General features: G+C 29.6%; 1 protein-coding gene across 3 annotated transcripts in view; it reads left to right on the top strand.

Annotated features, from left to right (window-relative positions):
- The first annotated feature begins 3,364 nt into the window (after positions 1–3,364).
- Positions 3,365–20,696, top strand: part of LOC107454104 (proton-coupled zinc antiporter SLC30A1) — a 40,572-nt gene continuing 23,240 nt past the window's right edge. The window contains exons 1-3 of one of the 3 annotated variants that reach the window (XM_087161560.1): positions 3,365–3,726; positions 16,158–16,348; positions 20,431–20,665. In XM_087161560.1, coding sequence (XP_087017686.1) covers positions 16,187–16,348; positions 20,431–20,665 — 397 coding nt within the window. In that variant the 5' untranslated portion in view covers positions 3,365–3,726; positions 16,158–16,186. Of the gene's footprint in view, positions 3,740–16,157; positions 16,349–20,430; positions 20,666–20,696 lie in introns of all 3 variants that reach the window. The other 2 variants (XM_087161561.1, XM_087161562.1) reach the window with 2 other exon arrangements.

Raw genomic sequence — 20,696 nt, 5'->3', positions numbered from 1 at the left:
TAAAACAGGCATACGTCAACAACAACAACAAAACTTCTGGAATTTCATTGCATCTTCCTCTTTTCTAATTATCATGGATATTTGATAGTTCCAATTCAAACAGTTTTTTCAAATTAAATTCGTTTCTATGTCAATTCTAGTTTTCTACCTAAAAGGCTTAGGGAAAAGAGCACTCTTGAGTTGTCTGGCGTTAAAATTCCAATGATGACTGATCTTTTGTATACTGTTCCCACCCAGCTCACACCAACTGCAGTACTTGCGAAAAATATCCCACCTTTAGTAGACGTAGATCATGAGTTAGAACCTTGCTGTCATAAGAGGCATTCGTGGTTTTCTTTTCCGTGTAACGCAAATTTAGCTTATTTTCAATAAAAGATTCCTCCTTGAGAGTGAGTTTTTCTCTATGCCTGATCTAGGAGTTTCTTTGGCGTCTTTTGGGTTGGGCTGAAAATTACAATACTACGGACTTTAACAATGATAAAGATGTTAATCCAATATGGATTAGCTATTCATGCCGTTGATAAATTATAATAAAATGCGTGTCTCCTGAATAGGAATGAAAAATATTGCTTCCAAAGTAACAATATTTAAATTATATATATATATACGTATACACGCACATTTTTTTAAGGGAAATTTTTATTTCACGACAAAAAACTAAGAAAAAGTTGAAGCAGTCACGTTAGTAGAGAAACCTTTAGTTAAAAAAAATAAATAAATAAATAAAAAAAATTCATTGCAATTTACTTAAGAGAAACTATTTGCTTTGCTTTAAATGTGCACTTTTAATTCATGAGCTCCGATTTTTTCCTTTGGATAAAAAAAAATCCAATTTAAATGAGAATAACTTCATCTTCAAGTTTTTCCATTCAACTATTACGGTTGTTATTTGAGTCGTATGTGATTTTTGTATATTTCCATCGCTTTAAAAACCTGATTTTACTAACTCACTTGCTTGTTTAGGTAGGTCAAATTTTGTAAATGAAACTCCCTCCACTTTACTTCTAACTAGAGTTCTCAAATCTAATGCGGAACTCTGTGCTCTATGAAATAAACTACCAAAATTAATGTGAAAATTTTAAGAAATATATCGGCATATGGAAACTGACGATCTGATTTCGTAAAATTGAAGCCAAATTAAACTGTGAAATTTCTTAAAACACTTGTCACCAACCTAATTTTTTTCATACTGAAGTAACTCAATACTAACTTCCAAATCCTATTTATTTTCTCAATCAACCTAAATTTTAATGTTGTTAATTAAAAGGTTTTACAGCAGGCAAAATAAAAAAGATATCACTTTAAATAACTTTGATTTTAATAATTAAATGTTCACATACTAAGTGCCAATCTTAATGGTTCAAATGTGGGACTTCAAATAAGCTAATGAATTAATGCTAACTGATACTTATATAAACAGATACAAAAACTTACTTTCTAAGAATAAACATACCTTTTTTCGACGGATTTTTATTTTTGATCATCAAAATATGGGGGTTGTCGCAGTCTAGACCAGCGGTTCTCAAATGGTGTTCCAGGGAAATCTAGGGTTCCGTGGAACAGTTGAAGGGGTTCCAAGATAATTTTCGTAACTATTTTCTTATGATTCTTGTAATTATATTTAAATCTAATCAATAATTTATAATGTATTTGATATTTTGATTATCTTTATGTAATTATTTAAAGTAAATGGGCAGTGAAAAAATATCATTCTTTAAAATTTAAATTCGTTAATAAATATATTTCCCTAATAGCAATTTTCTAGCAGTTCATTTAGAATAATTCGGCCTAATTTAATCGTTTTCAGCTTATAAACACCAATAATAATTTCACTACTAGACTATATTCAGCTCTGGGACGGTGAATTCAACTTATGCCATAAGACCTAATTTAAGATTATTAATGATAAAGCGAAGAAAAAAATCAGTTTCTCTTTTTTTTTTTTTTTTTTTTTTTTTTTTTTTTTTTTTACAACAGTAGTTGAACAGCTGACTCAATTTTATGGATTTACGACTACTAATGTTCAACTCCATAGCCTTGTAATTTGAACCCAATCCAGAGGACAAGGAAACTCCTGGATCGAGTATCGGGAGAAATTTGCCTTCGTGGAGGACTTTTTGATGGAGCTAACCCGCATTTGCGTTACATGAGAGGAAGACCACGAGAACCCCCCACGGTTAGCCTGACGGCAAGGGGACTCTAACCCATGATCCATCTACCACTGAGGATATTTCACGTCAGCACTCTGGTCGATGCAAGCCGGATGTGGAATTCGTATCGACTGGGATTCGAACCCGCTTCCCGGCTCCCGTTTCTCTTTTGAAATATTTTTAAAAAAAGTTGTCAATTTTTATTTAATTAGCTCACACTTGTTTATATATTCTTTATTTATAAAGTCGGGGTTCCGCCGAAAATAGGTTGATTATTTAGTGTTCCTTAGTGGTAAAAAAATGAGAATCGCTATTTTAAAAAATGTGGAAATCAAGAGAGTTATCAAAAGATTTGGGTCCCATTAGGTTTATTTCACGTTTTGCTTATTTTGCTGTATTCCGGGAAGATTTTTAGCGGAAAAAAAGTTTCACACAATCATAATCATAAAATTTGTCTATCAAAAGATAATTCCACTTGAAAAATTAATTTTAATACTTACATTTGTTTAATTGTGGTCGCAAAATGTTTGAATTCTTAGGTATATAAACTTTCACGCAATTTTAAACTATATAGTTTTCAAAATTTTAGCAATTTAGGAAATTTCTGAGTAAGGAAATTTTAAAAAAGCCCTATTTTTAAACTTTTGTTTTTTAAAGAATTATTTGACCAATTAACTTTCGTTTAAATTTTGTATATTGCCTTTTAAAATTACATGATTAAAAATTGCGTTAAAATGATTTTAAAAAAGAGTACTTCTTGAAAAAGAATAAACGAAATATCTTCAGGTTAAGATGCTAATGATTATCTATTGTGCACTCGGTATTTATACATAAATCGGATTCAAAATAAACTTAGGGAAACTCAAAACTAATTTTAAGTCATATTTGTCATAAACAAAACATTAATAGAATAGAGTTATTATCGCATGCTGCCTGAATCGAATATATGCATCTAATCGAAATTTATAACTTAATTTACTACACTGCTTTTCAGTTAGCGGCGCCCTTGAATGCAAAAATAATACGATATCTTCCTATAAAGCTTTTCATATTTCTTTCTCATATTTTCTCCCACTAACTGTAGAATTAAAATAGCGAACGATAAACTTAAAAAAGAATTATGAATATTTGACAAAACTTTCTCCCAAAAAAAACAGACATTTGTAGGAAAACAAGTTTTTTTTCTTTCTCTCTCAACGTCAAATGAGCATCCCCACCAATTTTAAAGCTCACAACTTTCCCTCTTCATTTCAAGTGCATGCGAATACCTTTTCCTTCGAAGTTGTTTTAGCAAAGCACTTGTGATAGCAGACGATAACAAGAGTTTTCTTTATCTCTGATTTATTTTGTGATGGTGTTGCAAATAATTATACTTTTATCGTTTGAGAGTTTAATGATAGCGATAGGGGCAAAATGCTACTCGAACTTCGGAAATAAGCATTTATTATTGCTACAGCTGACGAGTGGTAATTGATCGCATCTAAAGGATACAGTTGTTAGTTATAGACAATGTGATTTGGATTTCTCTTTTGAATCAGTGTTTCAAAAAATGTGTCACTGAATAAAATATTTCAAGGTGAGTTAATTAAGTAAGAAGTTATTTTCTATGACTTAAAACCTTATTATTCATTTAAATTGATTTTATTCTTAAATTATATATAATTACCAAATTTCTTACTATTATTCAATTTTTAAAGCCATTAACGATCGATTTTATGTTTACTATAATAAATGTGGCAATACATTCAAGTACAAAAATTAGCTTGTTTTTTTTCTTTTAGTTATAGCTCTACTTATATAAAAAAATAAGTAGGAAGAAAAAAAAACTCACAGCTGCTTGATTTTAAAACGAAAGAAATTATTTTCTTTTTATGTTGTTAGATTTTTATTTTCTTTCCAAAATTGGAAATGACAACTTTGAATTTTCGTGCAGTTGTATTTCTTTTAAACAAATTATTTGCTGTGGTAGTCACAAACTTATTAAAATATTGAAATTTATTTCATTTTTGTCACTTCATATTAAAATTTATGAAAACCGTTGGAATCCTTGCAGCTACATACTTTTAAGATTTTTATTGTAAAAATTAAGCTTAACGATATTATCTAATTAGAATCTATATGAATATTGCGATATCTTTGTTAGTTACTTATTTTTAATCTGAGAATTGTGAGCTTAATCAATATCTTTTATTGGAAATCAAACCAAATTCATTTTTATATTCTCCTATTAATTCGAATATTTTTTTTTTTAAGTTATAAAATTATACAGATTTGTATGTATCGAATTGCTTAAAAATACTGTAGTTAAAAAATAAATAAACTAAGAATTTCAAACAGCAAACAAAACATACCCTAAAAATAAAGGACCTCTAACAATAAAACTAAAAAGAAAAATAACACGTCCTTGACCTCACCACGTTATCCATCAAAACCTTAAGTTTGACATTGACTGCAAGAGGGAGTACCCCCAGGTCAAGGGAAAGGTAGCAATTTTCTTCTCTCTCTTTTAACAATTTCGTTCTTGTTTGCATTTTGTTTCCAAAAAATATTCGAAAATAAAATTGGGGAAAACATAAATTACTTTTCAACTTATCAATATGTTTCGAAACTCAATGTATTATAAATTTTAGTAGAAATGAATGAATTATAATGATGAATTTATTATACACTTTATAAAAGAAACGTTTTTACCTGTTTCTTAAATTGATTCGGAAAGGGGATGAAGAAAAGATTCTATGTTATTTTCTGAACACAGTGTTCGCAATAGTTGATTCGATTTTAACGGTGGATTCTTCTCCCGATTTTAACGGTAGATTCTTCTCCCGATTTTAGCAGTAGATTCTTCACCTGATTTTAACGGTAGATTTTTCTCCCGATTTTAACGGTAGATTCTTCTCCCGATTTCAGCAGTAGATTCTTCATCCGATTTTAACGGTAGATTTTTCTCCCGAATTTAACAGTAGATTCTTCTCCCGATTTTAGCAGTAGATTCTTCTCCCGATTGTAACAGTAGATTCTTCTCCCGATTTTAGCAGTAGATTCTTCTCCCTGATTTTAATAGTTGATTCGATTTTAACGGTAGATTCTTCTCCCGATTTTAACGGCAGATTCTTCTCCCGATTTTAAAGATAGATTTTTCTCCCGATTTTAACAGTAGATTCTTCACCCTATTTTAACGGTAGATTCTTCTCCTGATTTGATTTTAACGGTAGATTTTTCTCCCGATTTTAACAGTTGATTTTTCTCAGTATGTGAAGTGGTAGAGACATTTACAAAATTCGTAAGTTTTTAGGCAATGTAGGGATAAGCCACACTTATTCCTGAGATGATATTTTTTGTTATAAAACTACTCCTTAAAATTGTAACCAGAGCTATACTTCACAAGGTTTTTTTTTTTCTTAAGGAATTTGCATTAGATATATATCCTATTTACTTCTTTACATACATAAGAAATAACACCTCAATTTCTAAAGTACAATCTTTTATTATACACATCTACACGTTTGAAACATCTTTCTACACAAATGAGGTATTTCCTGTGTAATTTTATATGATTTTTATTATGCATATCTACACGTGTGAAATATCTATATAGACAAATAAGGTATTATTTCTCATGTACTTTTTTTACACTGAATCAATACACAGATATATCTGATTACTTACTGTGCAAATTGCGTTGTTTTTCATCCAAAACGATTTTCTGAATCATTTGAAAATGTGGCTTATTATTATATTGCCCCAAGCATTATACAATCTTGATTTTATAAATTTGATTTAAAACATTCTCTGTTGGCATAGCGTAAGCGCTACTCTTTGTAATGATGTAAAAAATTTCTTTATGAACATAGTGTTAGAAATTCGGGCTTGAAAGATTAATTTTTGATTAATTTTCACAGATTCCCTAAAAAAATTTCTTGATTTCATCCCTTGTCAATAGTCCTTATAAAAGTGGATAATGGTCATCATTCTCATAAAAGCTCTAATGCAATTTTAAAAAAATTTTGTGAAAGTTTGAAATCAGTAACTCAGTTGAAAAAGTCGAAAGTAGAAAGAATGAGTTAGTACATCTCAAATTTTCAAAAAACGTCATAATACTGAAATAAATAAATAAATAAAAAAGGAAGTATGAAGGAAAACAAAAAATCGCTAAAATAAAAAATATCCCAAAATGTTCAAAAAATTCACTCTATGAGCAAAAAAGTCCAAAAAGATAAAAAAAATTGAAAAGTCATTTATCTGCGGGCTCTTAAACATAGTATTAAAAAACATTACATTCCTGGTAGGGTATAATCTATATAAAAATAAAAAAAAATTCCCAATTCCACGCACTTAATGAAATCAAAAATAAAAAAGGTTAATCAAAGTTTGTTTCTGGAGTAAAAGATAATTCAATCTTAGTACATTGTATCAATTTTTATCAGTTCTTGAAAAAAAAATCTGAAGACTTCTTCTCCTGATAAATTGTCCACTGTAATCCGAACACACTAAATATTATACCTATATGCGAGAACAAAAAGAAATGTATCAGTACTTAATCTATACTATTACCTTTGACAATTTTATAGCTTTGTGTTTATATATTTTTATAACAACATGTTTAAAATGTAGTAGAAATATTTTTTTTTAGAATTTCTATTTCTTTTTAAGTAAATCATTTATAGAATTAATTTATTATCACTCAGGATTTTTTTTTTTTTTTTTTTTTGATTTACTAAATCATTGGTCCTGTTTTAAAATACTACTTCGTTTTCATTTTGATTAGATTCAAATTGATTCAAATAATCAATCACTGGACTTTGAAATTACATGATTTCCTCATTATAAGAACAATCACTTATCATTCATAAAAAAAAAATTCACAAATCAATGTTCTTGTCTTAAATTTGAGCTTTGCTTCTTATCACGATTTTAAAAATTGTTTTATCTTGAATGTCCTTTGCAATTGCAAGTGAATAGAAGTTACGAGTAAAAAACGAGTAACGCAAAATTTTCAATTCTCAAATACGGTTTTTTTTTCAATTATTAAATAGCATTTTCAGTACTTTATTTTCATCACAATTTTAAAAAAAAGGTTAGATCTTGAATGACCTTTGCAATTGCAAGTAAATGGCAGTAACGAGTAAAAACCGAGTAGCATAAAATATTTAATTCTCAAATACGTTTTTTTTTTAATCATTATATAGCATTTTCAGTACTAAACACTTGCTCTCATAAAATAACTTATTTAATTTAATAAATATGTATCAGGGGTCATCCACAAATGTTACTGCGTTTGAAGGGGATGAAGGGAGTTGGTGAAATAGTGATATATTGGAGACCGAGCGAAACAAAAGGTATCAAGAAGTGAGACAATGCATTTTGTTTACAATAAAAATAGTGAAATATTTAAAATCATAATATTAAATATTTTATAGCAGTAGGTTGCCTAAAGGAAGTCATTTTGACTACTTTTTAACTGCCTTTTCATTTGCAAAAAATGTACAAATAATAATGCATTAATAAATATTTTGTTTCCAAGTGAAGTAAATTTTTTTATTGTTAATATTTACTAATAACTTGTTATATAGCTGTAAATAATGTAAAAAATATTAAAAATTAATTAAACAAATTTCTTTACATATTAGTTATTCTTTCACAATGCAGTAAATTTGACTGTTTTTGAACAATATAGGTATTAAGTTTCAGTCTTTCTAGTGTTAACTCCCAGAAATTTTATATTTTTAGTAGATCCCTAATAATAACTAACTTTCGTGATATATAGGGGAGTGTCGGGTACCCCCACTGTCAATTTCATATGTATAGAATATTTTTTCAAGTCAATGGGCCATCGGACATTATTTGTTATATTAAAAAAAGATTATTTTCAAAGTTACAAGTATTTATGCAGCTGGTAACATGGTAAATAGATGATAGAATTCACTAAAAAAGTATATAAATATGTAATAAATAAAATAATTTTGTGATAAAAATGATAAATGAGGTTTATCTATTGTCAATACATTGTTCATTTTCATTTACACCTGAAAAAAACAGTCGAAAAACATAATTTTTGTAACTGGGCGGGGCTACCCGACACATTTTGAAGAGAGCTGAAAAACATGTTTTCTTAAATTTCTATTCTTTTAAGTTAAACTATTTTTTTTTTGTTTATTCTTTTTGCATTATTTAATTAGATGTTAAAACAATGGAAACATACAAAAATATTGATCACTACTCAATATTATACAGAAATATAAGCAATACTCCTTAAGAGGGCGGGGCTACCCGACTCTCCCCTATATATATATGTATATTTATATGTATATGTTACGGTGAAACACCGAAATCTGGAGAATGCCGACATTCACCGGTGAATGTCAACATTCACATAGTCGCTTTGGTGAATGTCCGAAATATTTGTTATATCCAATTTTATATTAATTTATTCGTTAATATTATTACATTTATTTGATATATTTATATTTATTCTATATTTTAATACTTACTGACGATAGATTAGAAGAAACATCAGTGCTTGGAGTATCGGGCAAATATATACCGGGCAATGGCACTTGACCTTAAAAAAACATCAGTGTAGGGTATACCAGGCAAATGTATGCCGGGCAGTGGCACTTAACCTTAAAAAAAACATCAGTGTAGGTGTACCGGGCAGTGCCACTTAACCTTAAAAAAACATCAGTGTATGGTTAAAATATCGAATAAATGTAATTATATCCACGAATAAATTCATATCAAATCGAATGTAATAAATATTTCGGACATTCACCAAAGCATATCTGTGATTGTCGACATGCACCGGTGAGGGTCCAAACGTACAAGAATGTAATGAATTATTCGATCTTTCACCGACGTATTTGGTGTTTGTCGACATTCACCGGTGAAAGTCAACAACCACCTATTTCGGTCTTTCGCCGTGACACACACACACACACACACACATATATATATATATATATATATATATATATATATATATATATATATATATATATATATATATATATATATATATATAAATTTTTTTATTTTTTTTTTGTCCTTGTGGAAACAATGCAAAACTAAATAAAGCGGTTCGATATTTTCTTTACGAAGCATATCTGGGTCATGACCTCAAGATTTAAAATACCCACTTGTTATTCGATAAATTAAAATTCAGGCCATATCACTGTCTCTCTTATCCTTTTTTTGAACTTTCATCGCGGAATCTTTTTTATCTTGTGTTGGTTTTTCTCCTCTATCACAAACAAACCAATAAAGTTGTTGACAGAAAAATACAGCGATAAATGGGCAATACGCATTCATGTCGAGTTTACAAATTTGTCTGACACTTAATCTTATCATTAAGTATTCAAATCTATTTTTAATACGATTGTTTTGAATTTTATTTTGCTGAAATATTTTAAATTTTCTTTTTAAATTTCATAAGGATTCGCAGAAAGTTATCTTGCATCGCGCACTTAATCGTGTCCTTGATCATTCTGAATTATCGCGGGCTCGCGAAAGACAGAACTCCAGTTATCCGATACCTAATCATCCGACCTTTCGGTTATTCGAAACCCCTTGCGATCCGCGTTAAAAGCGAACGGATAAACGTTTCGTCATTAATACAGCTGATGTTACCCAATTACCCCTTCATTTTTGGACCTTGTGCCACTTTCAATTAGTTCAATTTAATTACTGCTGTCGTGAAAATAATTCCGAAACTTGTCTGCTTAAAAACGATAATTAAACAACAACAACAACAAAAAACCAATATTTATCACTCGTTTGTAACATTATTTATGATGGAAAAATGAAATGTAAGTATTTTTAATAAATTTTATTATTGCCACTAATGGTTTTGAAAAGTACTTATCGGTTATCTATTTGTTCGACGACTGCTTTTCCGGGTTATCGCCAGCACGAACATTGGTCCCTAAAACCGTAAGTAAAAATTTAAGTATCGCGATTTATGGTAAAAGAATATCTATACGCAATAATAATAATATATCGCGATATGATCGATGCTCGTACCGACCTCGCGGCTGACATTAAATATCATCAGTGGTAGACGGTTCATGGGTTAGAATTCTCATTCCGTAGGGCTAACCAGGGTAAGTTTTCTTGGTTTTTCTCTCCGTGTAACGCAAATACGGATTATTTCAATCACGAAGATCTCCGCGAAGGCTAATTAGTTCCACTGCTTGATACAGTAGTTCCCTTGTTTTCAGGATTTGATTCAAAACTACAAGGCTACGGAGTTGAACATTGATATTTGTAAACTCAGAATCGGGTCTGTTGTTCAACGTTATTAAGTTCTGCTTAGATCATTTTATTCTATGTTATTATAAAATAAAATAAAATGTTCTAAACAGCATTTTTTAATGAGGATGGGTTCCATATCCCCTTAAGGCTCTCTCACCAAGTAAATAAAGAGTTCAAAAGCATTAAAACTTTACCCAAAAAAATTACAATTTATTTTTAGAGGACGGTATATACGAACGAAACTAAGAAACAACAAACCTCGCTATCATTCATTTTTAATGTCTCTCTGTAAATTAAATTGTTTTGTCGTGATCACCCCAGTGGTTAAGACAATGAACAGTCATTGCGAAGAGCTGGAGTTCGATCCCCGACGGCGGCTTTAAACCGATCCATCTTCAACTGGATGGGTACTAGTTCATCTGGGAAGCAAAAGTTGGCCAGTACCTAATGCTGACGTCATTGGCATCATCATGCAGTTGGTCACAAAATTGTAAAGCAATGAACTCACTGACCCAGAATGGGCTGTTGCACGAATGTTTTGTTAAGGTAGAGGAGTGCGATTGTTTTTGTTTTCCAGTGGCGCCATCTATGGCCTAGAATTCGACTTCTGGCACACCCATACGTCACACCCGTTTATAGGGCGGACCCATTCATTCATCCACAGATCGTAATTTTGATCTGAATCAGAGAACGATCAATCTCCAATTCAGTAGGTATTGATCGGTTATGGGAACATGGAGGACTTTGCGACTCGACGGATTTAACGTGCATCAGTCACCATTTACTACACGGGGGAGTCTTCGGCCGGCGAGGTTTGAACCCACGAACTCTCGGACATGGGCCCAGCTTTCTACCGACCAGGTTATTCCGGCCCACACGTATGTATTACCCATATTTAAAAGTAATGATAATGACGATTTTTGCATTTGAAATTTCAGAAAAATTTCGCTAGAAGTGGGCTTTTCGCTCTCAAAACTCAAGAACTATTGGATGAGAAAAATCAAATTTTGCATATTTGTAGAGAAATAATTTAAGAACATTCTAATATATAAATGTTACTGATGAATTCATTAAATTTTGAGTTATTTTATACCAAAGTTTTTTTTTTTTTTTTTTTTTATGTCTCGTAATTCAGTTTAGCGAAAATTATTGGCAGGGGAATCATTATTTTTTCAGCTCCGGAGATGAGTAGGGGAGAGTGGGGTCAATTGTAACAGGGTACGATTGTAACAGAGCAAAAATTTCGAGTGTCGGGTTCTAGATTTGGTTCCTAGGTGGCACACAAGGCGTATTTAATAAATCTACATGTACACCCCTGCTGGCAACCATTTTTATGTATTTTTGAAAGAGTTACGTCACAAAAGATATTTTCACGCTACGTAAGTGCTTTTTTTGGTATTAGAATATTATATTGTAACAAAGTAATTTTGTTTAAACAAATAAAAAGTATTAACCGAATATGTAAGTGGACACCTTAATTAACATTTCAAAAAAAAAAAGGATTATCTTTGTTAATTAACAAGCATTGTTTTCAACAAATGAAGCTGAAATGGCGTCTGGGAGACGATTGTAACAATAAGTAAAGGGACGATTATAACAGCTGAATATAAATAATCTTTACAAACCATTACTTAACTCTTTAAGAGCCACCAATAGTTTCCATTATTTATTTATAAATAATTTGCATGTGTATCATTCTATTTGTCACCTTTCACAGCATAAATTAAAATTTTTAATCCCTTAAAGTTAAAAGTTTAACCCTTTAGGTCTCTGCTCATTATTGTTTTTACTCCTAAAATACCACTACTATTTTGATCAATAAACAAATATATCACAACTATGATAAAATGTATAATCAACTATGTTTTAGTTGAATTTATGAACTGTTACAATTGACCCCGCAAGTGGGGACAATTGTAACAAGTGCACGACTGTCAAAAATTATTAATAATTAATATAATAACATTTAAAATAAGGTATTTATTTTTTTTTCTAGTAGAGGATAGTCTACCTTACTCGTCTGTCAATTAATATTAATAATATATTGGATTTTTTGTTAGTTAAAAATAGTTAAGTAAAAAATGTTACAATTGACCCCACTCTCCCCTACTGCGTTCCAATTTTTGTTAAATTTCGAATAGTTCGAATTATTAAATTTTTTATAATCTGTAGTAGGCTGAGCCCCCAATAAATTTAAGTTTAAGAAGAAGAGAAATTAAAGTATAAAAGCTAGTGCGCAGCTTTGGAATTTGGAAAGCGACAGTGGATTATGCTGCCGAACTCCATCTTTATTTAAAACATAAGGACATAAAACTATCAAAATTAAGTATGATAGAAAAACAATTATAACCAGGTCATTTTTCCTTTTGAAATTTTCCTTTGACTTTCTTTTTCATCAAAAAGTCCTCCACGATGGCTAATTTGTCTTAATGCTTGATCCAGGAGTTCTCCTGTCTTTTAGGTTGAATTCAAAATTATAACGCTACGAATTTGAACATTGATAGTTGTAAACTCTGAATTGGATCGGCTGTTCAACGAAGGTTAAAAAATAAAATTTAAAAGGTATTAAAATAAAATAAATATAATTTACAAATATAAATTTTAAAAAAACACGCTTTTCTGAGTAAACTACTATCAGGACCATCTTTTCCAGTTTATGACAACCCCAAATTTCGTAGCGACCTAAAAAAATTTTAAAAATGGCGAGGATGTTGAAGAAAAAAAAGTTAAATTTATTTAGAGAAGCACATCATTCAATCTAATTCCTTACTTACATAGATTATCTACACTACACCTAAACACCAGAATTTCTTAAACTTTTCGGAGTGGGGAACCCCATAAGCATTGCGCAAATCTAACAAATCGTCAGTTTCTTAACTTGTTTGCAGTTTTCGAACGTTAATTTTTTTTCAATTTTAAAGAGTAAAATAATGTGAAAAATTTAATAAAATTACAAGCTAACAAATTTAATGAATATAATGCAAAGATAAGAATGCGTCGAAACATTTTAGTTTTATTTGCCTGTATTGTATTATCTGCGTCTATTTTCAGATACATTGTACAAATATATTTGGTTACTATGAAAATATTATACTATGTCAAAGAAATATCAAAATTGCTAAAATTTTTAGTGACCGCCTGATGCGGGTCACGTGACCACAATTGGGGTCGGAATCCACAGTTTATGAAACTCTGGTCTAGACTAATTAATAAATCCTAGATGAGTCTTCTAAAGCATGATGATTGTTATGCAAAAATCCAAAAAATTATGTAGAGATTAAAATTTTATTGTTTTGTATAATATGTGTACACTACGATGCGAAAAATCACTCTGAATACATTCCATTCAGTCAGATTTTACTTTTCTCCTTTCTTAATGTTAACCTATGGATAAATATAGGAAAAAATTGGGAAACAAAGCAATAAGCCACACAATCTTCTGGACAAGCTGTGATTTCACATTTACGTATGCATCCAATCACTGAAGTGTAAAATTCAGCTTATCTACAGATTATCGAGTTAATATAGTTAATCTAGTATCAACTAGACAATCTGTAGAAAAACTGATTTTTAGTTGCTAGTTAATAAGCAGATCCTAGTTTAGATCCTGGTTAACGAGCAGATTGAATAGGGCGATACGTTAAAGTGTCAAAGAATTGTTTCATTTCTCAAATCACCTAGACCTAATTTCTCAGATCTGCACATTGCCTAGTAGGTCTAGATTTTAGCCAGAGGCTCTAAGCCCGTGGTTCCTGAAAGATGTCGGACGGAACCCTTGGATTCCGTGGGAAATTCACAGGGGTTCCGCAATTTAGATTTTTTTTTTTAACCGATAGTTATTTTTGAAACTTTTAATGGGTCATCCTAATTTGTTTTACGTTACGGTTAAATTTATGTTATGTTACGGTTAAATTTATGTAATATTACGGTTAATTTTATGTTACAGTTAAAATTTATGTTATAAAATTTTTCAATAAAGAAAAAAAAAAGACTGAGTTTTTTTTTTTTTTAAATTTCCATATTTATTTCTCAACTATATAATGCAGAAGTATCTCTCACCGAACTTCAAAAATCAAAATGTAATTACCGAATTCCAGAATAAATAATTATATTTTTCCGATAACCATTCTAACAGAGTAAAAGAAATATTTTTTTCATAACCATAATTCAGCTTATTTCGTCAATTAATAAATTTCATTCTTCATAATATATGTTTCCAAGTTATTTTTTTAGTATATTCAAAGCTTATTTTTAAATCCGTGGTTAACTGAAAAAAAATTTGAACAGCTACCCTAAGTTATTGAAGGGAGTGAGGCCCTTATATGTTCAACTAGTTTTCCATACATCAAGAACAAACTCATTGTTTTTTTGTTGTTGATTATTAAACACTAAATTAATAACATGCTATAATATTACTTCGTTGTTGATTATATTAATTATATATGGACTTAAATGTAGTTAAGAGGTATGGCTATAATGTAGAACTTTTCTTTTATTGCACAACACATAACTTTTATTCTTTGAGGGGGAAAAAGAAAGAAGAAGCAAAGGAAAAGTTACAACAGAAACACGTTTTAAGCTAGTTCATAACTTTTTTTATCTGGAAGTAGGTGGTGAAATCTGTCTTATTATTGCTTAAAAGTCATGTGATACCAATTTAAGAATCCCCCAATTTATTAAACGCTTCCATTTGCAAACAAGGATGGTTTTAGAAATTTGACACCGAAAAAGGTTGCAAGGGATATTAATTAGGGAAAGAGTTTACAAAAAATTAGGAAGAAATCTTTTTTGTTGATTTAAAAATTTTGACCAGCGCTGAACAATGCAAAAGAAAGAAGAAGAAAAAAACGTATTTTGGTTTTTGGGGGATGCAGATTTTCAACAACTCTAAGAAATTCTAAAAAAATAAAAAGATATTTTGGTTTGGGGGACCTTCAGTTCTCGTAGCCCTAAGCTGCAGTCTATCTACAGTTCCTGGCCAAATTATTCGATGCACCTATAAGATTCCATGTGAAATCTTAATTATCAGGTGATACTATACATCTTTATTGTTTTTACGCGACTGAAACCGGTTTGCACTTGTTTACGTTCCTGTATCAATTGGTTAAATTAGACGATATATAATATAAAATCGACGATTGGATAAATTACACACGGTATATTATATAAATATAGAATAATTATTATATCAGGTATTATCTAATATATATAATTCTCTTACGTGGCTCCCAAATGTTGGCTGTATTTCTTTTCCGCCGTTGACAACGTTTGCTTTGTTTCGTTTACGTTACTGTTTCTCTTACACGGAGAATCGACCAATGATTGCCGCTAAAAATGCCACATGCCAAATCTAGCTGAGGTGGCTCAACATATAGCGCTTTTAAAAACTGAAACTGAAATAACCAGAGAGCATCAGCTGCGGCAATCTCATGCTATTAAGCTAGGCAGAAGTGAGTAATTTTTGTCGATAGATTTCCATTTTAGTATTTTGTCGAAAGCTCTTTTTTTCACGAATTTATATATTACGAATCTATTTGACGATTTTTGATTTATATCACGAATTATACTATAGCACATTTCTAACAGGTTTAACGAATTACATGTCATTTATTTGAATTCAAATTTATTTTAATGACTTAGTATTTACTTAAAAAGATGTCCGCTCTTAAACGGCTCGTTGAAATTCACCTTTGCCTTAGCTAGATAATGTGCTTTTTAACAGCTTTAGAGATTATATATTGACATTTCTTTTATTTTCAGAGTAATCCCAAAAACAGAAAGGGAAAAAAATGAAGTCATTAGTCCTATATTTAATGATATCCTTGTCAGGAATGGTCTTCGGCGCTGAGATCGTTGCCAGTCACATCACACAGTCCATAGTGCTACTCGTCAGCGCATACCACATGCTCTATAATATTTTATCACTTCTTCTCCTTGTCATCAGCTATAGAGTAAGCTATGTCTTTAATTTCAATAATTCATTTATTCTTACAGGGAAGTACGCAGCTCGAAAATTCCTATTAAACCAAAGTTAAGCTTAAAATTAAGAGCATGTTTGAAAAGCATGGATAAGATACACTTAGGCCATCAATCTGCCACTAGGATAAAATATGCTTTATTAAAGTTCATTTAGTTTTAAACTAAGTTTCATTTAGTTTATTTATATAGTTCATTCAGTTTTAAACTAACTTTCATTTAGTTCATTTATTTAGTTCATTTAGTTTTAAACTAACTTTCATTTAGTTCATTTAGTTTTAAACTAACTTTCATTTATCTCATTTATTTAGTTCATTTAGTTTTAAACTAATTTTCATTTAGCTCATTTATTTAGTTCATTTAGTTTTAAACTAACTTTCATTCAGTTCATTTATTTAGCTCATTTAGTTTTAAACTAACTTTTATTTAGTTCATTTAGTTTTGAACTAACTTTCATTCAGTTCATTTATTTAGCTCATTTAGTTTTAAACTAACTTTAATTTAGTTCATTTATTTAGCTCATTTAGTTTTAAACTAACTTTCATTTAGTTTTAAACTAACTTTCATTCAGTTCATTTATTTAGCTCATTTAGTTTTAAACTAACTTTAATTTAGTTCATTTATTTAGCTCATTTAGTTTTAAACTAACTTTCATTTAGTTTTAAACTAACTTTCATTCAGTTCATTTATTTAGTTCATTTAGTTTTAAAGTAAGTTTCATATAGTTCATTTATTTAGTTCATTTAGTTTTAAACTAACTTTCATTCAGTTTATTTATTTAGTTCATTTAGTTTTAAAGTAAGTTTCATGTAGTTCATTTATTTAATTTACTTAGTTTTAAACTAACTTTCATTTAGTTCAATTAGTTTTAAAGTAAGTTTCATTTAGTTTCAAACTAACTAAACTTTCATTTATTTCATTTAGTTTTTAACTATGTTTCACTTAGTTCCAAAATAGCAAAAACTTTGCCATCTTAAATATTCGTGGTGTAAGGGTTTGAATGTTCGTCATCTATCAATGAGATCTTGGGTTCAAATCCCAGTTGGGACGGTAGAATTTAGTCTCTAATTTTCTATTTTAAATATGATTAACTGTTTAATATGTTTGGTCTAAGTTAGAAATTATTATTTTTTGATTTAAATCAATTTTTTATAAACTTTCAATTTTTGAAAATAAATAAATTTATAGATATTTATTTTTTAGTAAAAAATTAATAATTTAAAATAAAATTTAGAATTTAAATAAATTTTCTTTAAAATTAGAAATGAATAAAATTTTATTTTTTAATAAAAATATATGGATTTATTTTTTAAAAAATTGCAATTTAAAACTTAGTTTAAAATTTTGTAATTTTTTTTCCAATAATCCATACATTCTAGTTAAAAAAAAATAATAAAAATTAATTGAAATAAATGGATTAAAATAATCAGTATATTTTAATTAAAAAAGTCTTTTAATTTTTTTGTTTTTAAGAATTTTATATTTTTTAAAAAAATTACTTTTTAATAAAAAAAATGTTTTTTGTAAATTGTATATAACATATTAGATAGTTATCACCTTTTTTTAGAAAAGAATATTAGAGATAAGATTCAACCGTCTCAGCAGGGATTTGAACTCGAGATCTCTCTAATAGAGACGCTCAGCCTAATCGTTACGCCCCCATTTTACTTTATATTAATCACGCTACTTTTTTGCCATTTAATTACATACATTTAATATTCAAATGAAGACCTCAAATGTGAATTGTTTTTTTGCTAATTATGATTCAAAGATATATATTGCTGTAGGCAGGGGGGGCGATTGTTCTTGTTTTCCAGTTGCGCCATCTATGGCTAAGATTTTGCCTTCTGTCACACCCATACGTCACACCCGTTTATAGGGCGGACCCATTCTCACATCCGTCCACAGATCGCAATTTTGACTTGAACCAGAGAACGATCACTCTCCAATTCAATACCCCCAGAGGTATAATTTGTTAAGGGAACATGGAGGATTTTATGACTCGACAGATTTAACGTGCACCAGTCACCATTTTCTACACGGGGAGTCTTCGGCCGGCTGGATTCGAACTCCCATTCTGAGGAACGTGAATCCAGCGCCTTGCCAACCAGGCTATCCTGATCTATAAAAAAAAAAAAATTTTATATCTGATGCATAGTCACGTGAAAACTGTATTCTTTTATGAAAAAAAGTGGTAGCAAATTTACACAAAAACTATTTTCATGCTTTTTATGATATTTAATATTTTTAATCTTAATAAAAAATTTAAAGGCGTAATTTCAGACCCAAAATGGTAACATTTATGCGATTATTTTGAATAGCAATTGTTATATAAAAAAAAACAATTGTTATAAAAAATAAATTTCCTGTACTTTTCTATAATAATTATCAAATAAAAAAAAAATTAAAAAAAAAAGTTTATTTTTGATTACTTTTTATAATCTCATAATATGATATATGATTTGTTCTGAAATTTTAAAAAATATTAAGTAATAAAAGTAATTTATGCTATAAGAAATAAGATGTCTCCAGTAGCTTTGTTACGTGATAACGGTAACACTAATTTCGATGAAATATGTTTAAATATGATTATGATACATTTTTTAATTTTAAAAGAGAAAACTACTATCAAAAACTTTTATTAAACTGTAATTTATTTATTTACTTATTTTTCAAAAATAATATTAAATCATTTAACTAAACTAATATACATATATATATATATATATATTTGTCATACACTTGCTCAAATGAAAATGAACAAGAGGCCTTCCTTTTAGATGACCTCGAATTGACGGGAAACCTGCCACATCGTTGCGTTGCTTAAATCAACCTTGAATTAGAATTAAAAAAGAGAAAACAAGTGGCTGTTAAGATTTAAATGATGTGATTATTTTGTTAATTTGTGATAGTTGTTTAGTTTTTCAACACTCGAAATTGTCTGTGAAAAAATTAAATAGTTTATTTGAATCTCCAGAACCCATTCTGTTTTAATATGAAAATGTTTCCCGTTAAAATTATAAATTTATGAAGATGCAGCTAAGTTTGATATTTTTAGATAAATCGCTTTCTTGTAACTTTTAGAGGTTATGACCTTCAAAAACACGAATAGAATTGCTAAACAAGTGAAGAAACAAACGTTTTGATTTTAATGACACTACGACGTAACACGTGAACCTCAGAACAACTCCACACGTTAATTTAGAAAAAGAATTTTTTTTAAAAAAAAAAATTCTGTTGATTTAAAAAAAAAATATTAGTATGATTTAGATCAGTTTTATTTAAAAATAACTGAAAATATTTCACCTTATTAATTTACTGTAAATCATTGTATTTAACCACACCTAAAAATTCGCAATTTCAATATTCAAGCACAATTCGTAATTTCGATATTACGCTAATTTGAGAACAAGTCATTTTCTTAAAAATAAAAAAAATCCGAAAGAAATACTACTTAATCATTAAATTCTTAGAATTTATTTAGAAATAATAAGGTATTCATGTCCCTCATGCTATTTTGATAATAGGGCTGACCGGCCTGTGTAGGGTTTAAGGAATTGCCCTCGCTTTGGATAGGTTCTGGGTTCGAATTCCGGACAAGGCATGGATGTTCTTTCATACTCTGTGCTATCTGTCCTTACTGTGGGAGCAATGTTGGCCCACCTAATATGGTGCCCCTGGAAAAGTGGCCAACAAAACTGCCCTTCAGATGCCTGTATGACGTAGATCATTCCCCAGGCGAGAACTTTATAATAATAAAAACAACTTTATTCTCATCTAAAATCTTAAGATGAGATAAAAAAAAATTTCAAATAGTAGCTAACATTGGAAAATATCCACTTAGTTTTAAAGTCAGACAACAGGTTCATTATTTTTACTAAAGAATAAAAGTATGGTTTACGAAATCGAATAGAATATTTTTATGAAACTATTTTTGAAGCACTCAGTGTGTCATATTTTATTATAAAAATATCATAAACGGTACGTTTACAAAATAGTTTTAAATAATAGCATTTTCTGAAGCGTCTTACATTCATTTAATGTTTTTCTGTTTTAGATGTCCAAAGAGAAAACCATGAAGAATACATTTGGTTGGGCTAGAGTAAAAGTGCTGGGGTTGCTTGTCAACATGTTGTTCCTGTCTGCCCTTTGCTTCTCTGCCTTAGTTGAATCAGTGCAAACCATCGTCCACGCATCTCATGAAGATACGATACCGAGATACCCCATGCTAATGGTCATCCTCGGCGCCGTCAACTTCATTGTAAATATTATCTGCTTCACTTTAATAGGAGGTATAAATATTTTAGTATTGCCTCAACATAC

Source organism: Parasteatoda tepidariorum, chromosome 4 (genome assembly GCF_982258835.1).
Source record: "Parasteatoda tepidariorum strain Cologne lab strain chromosome 4, Ptep-v5.0, whole genome shotgun sequence".
NCBI lineage: Eukaryota > Metazoa > Arthropoda > Arachnida > Araneae > Theridiidae > Parasteatoda > Parasteatoda tepidariorum.
Note: the sequence above shows the minus strand (reverse complement) of the source record. Positions and strands in the feature narration are given on the sequence as shown.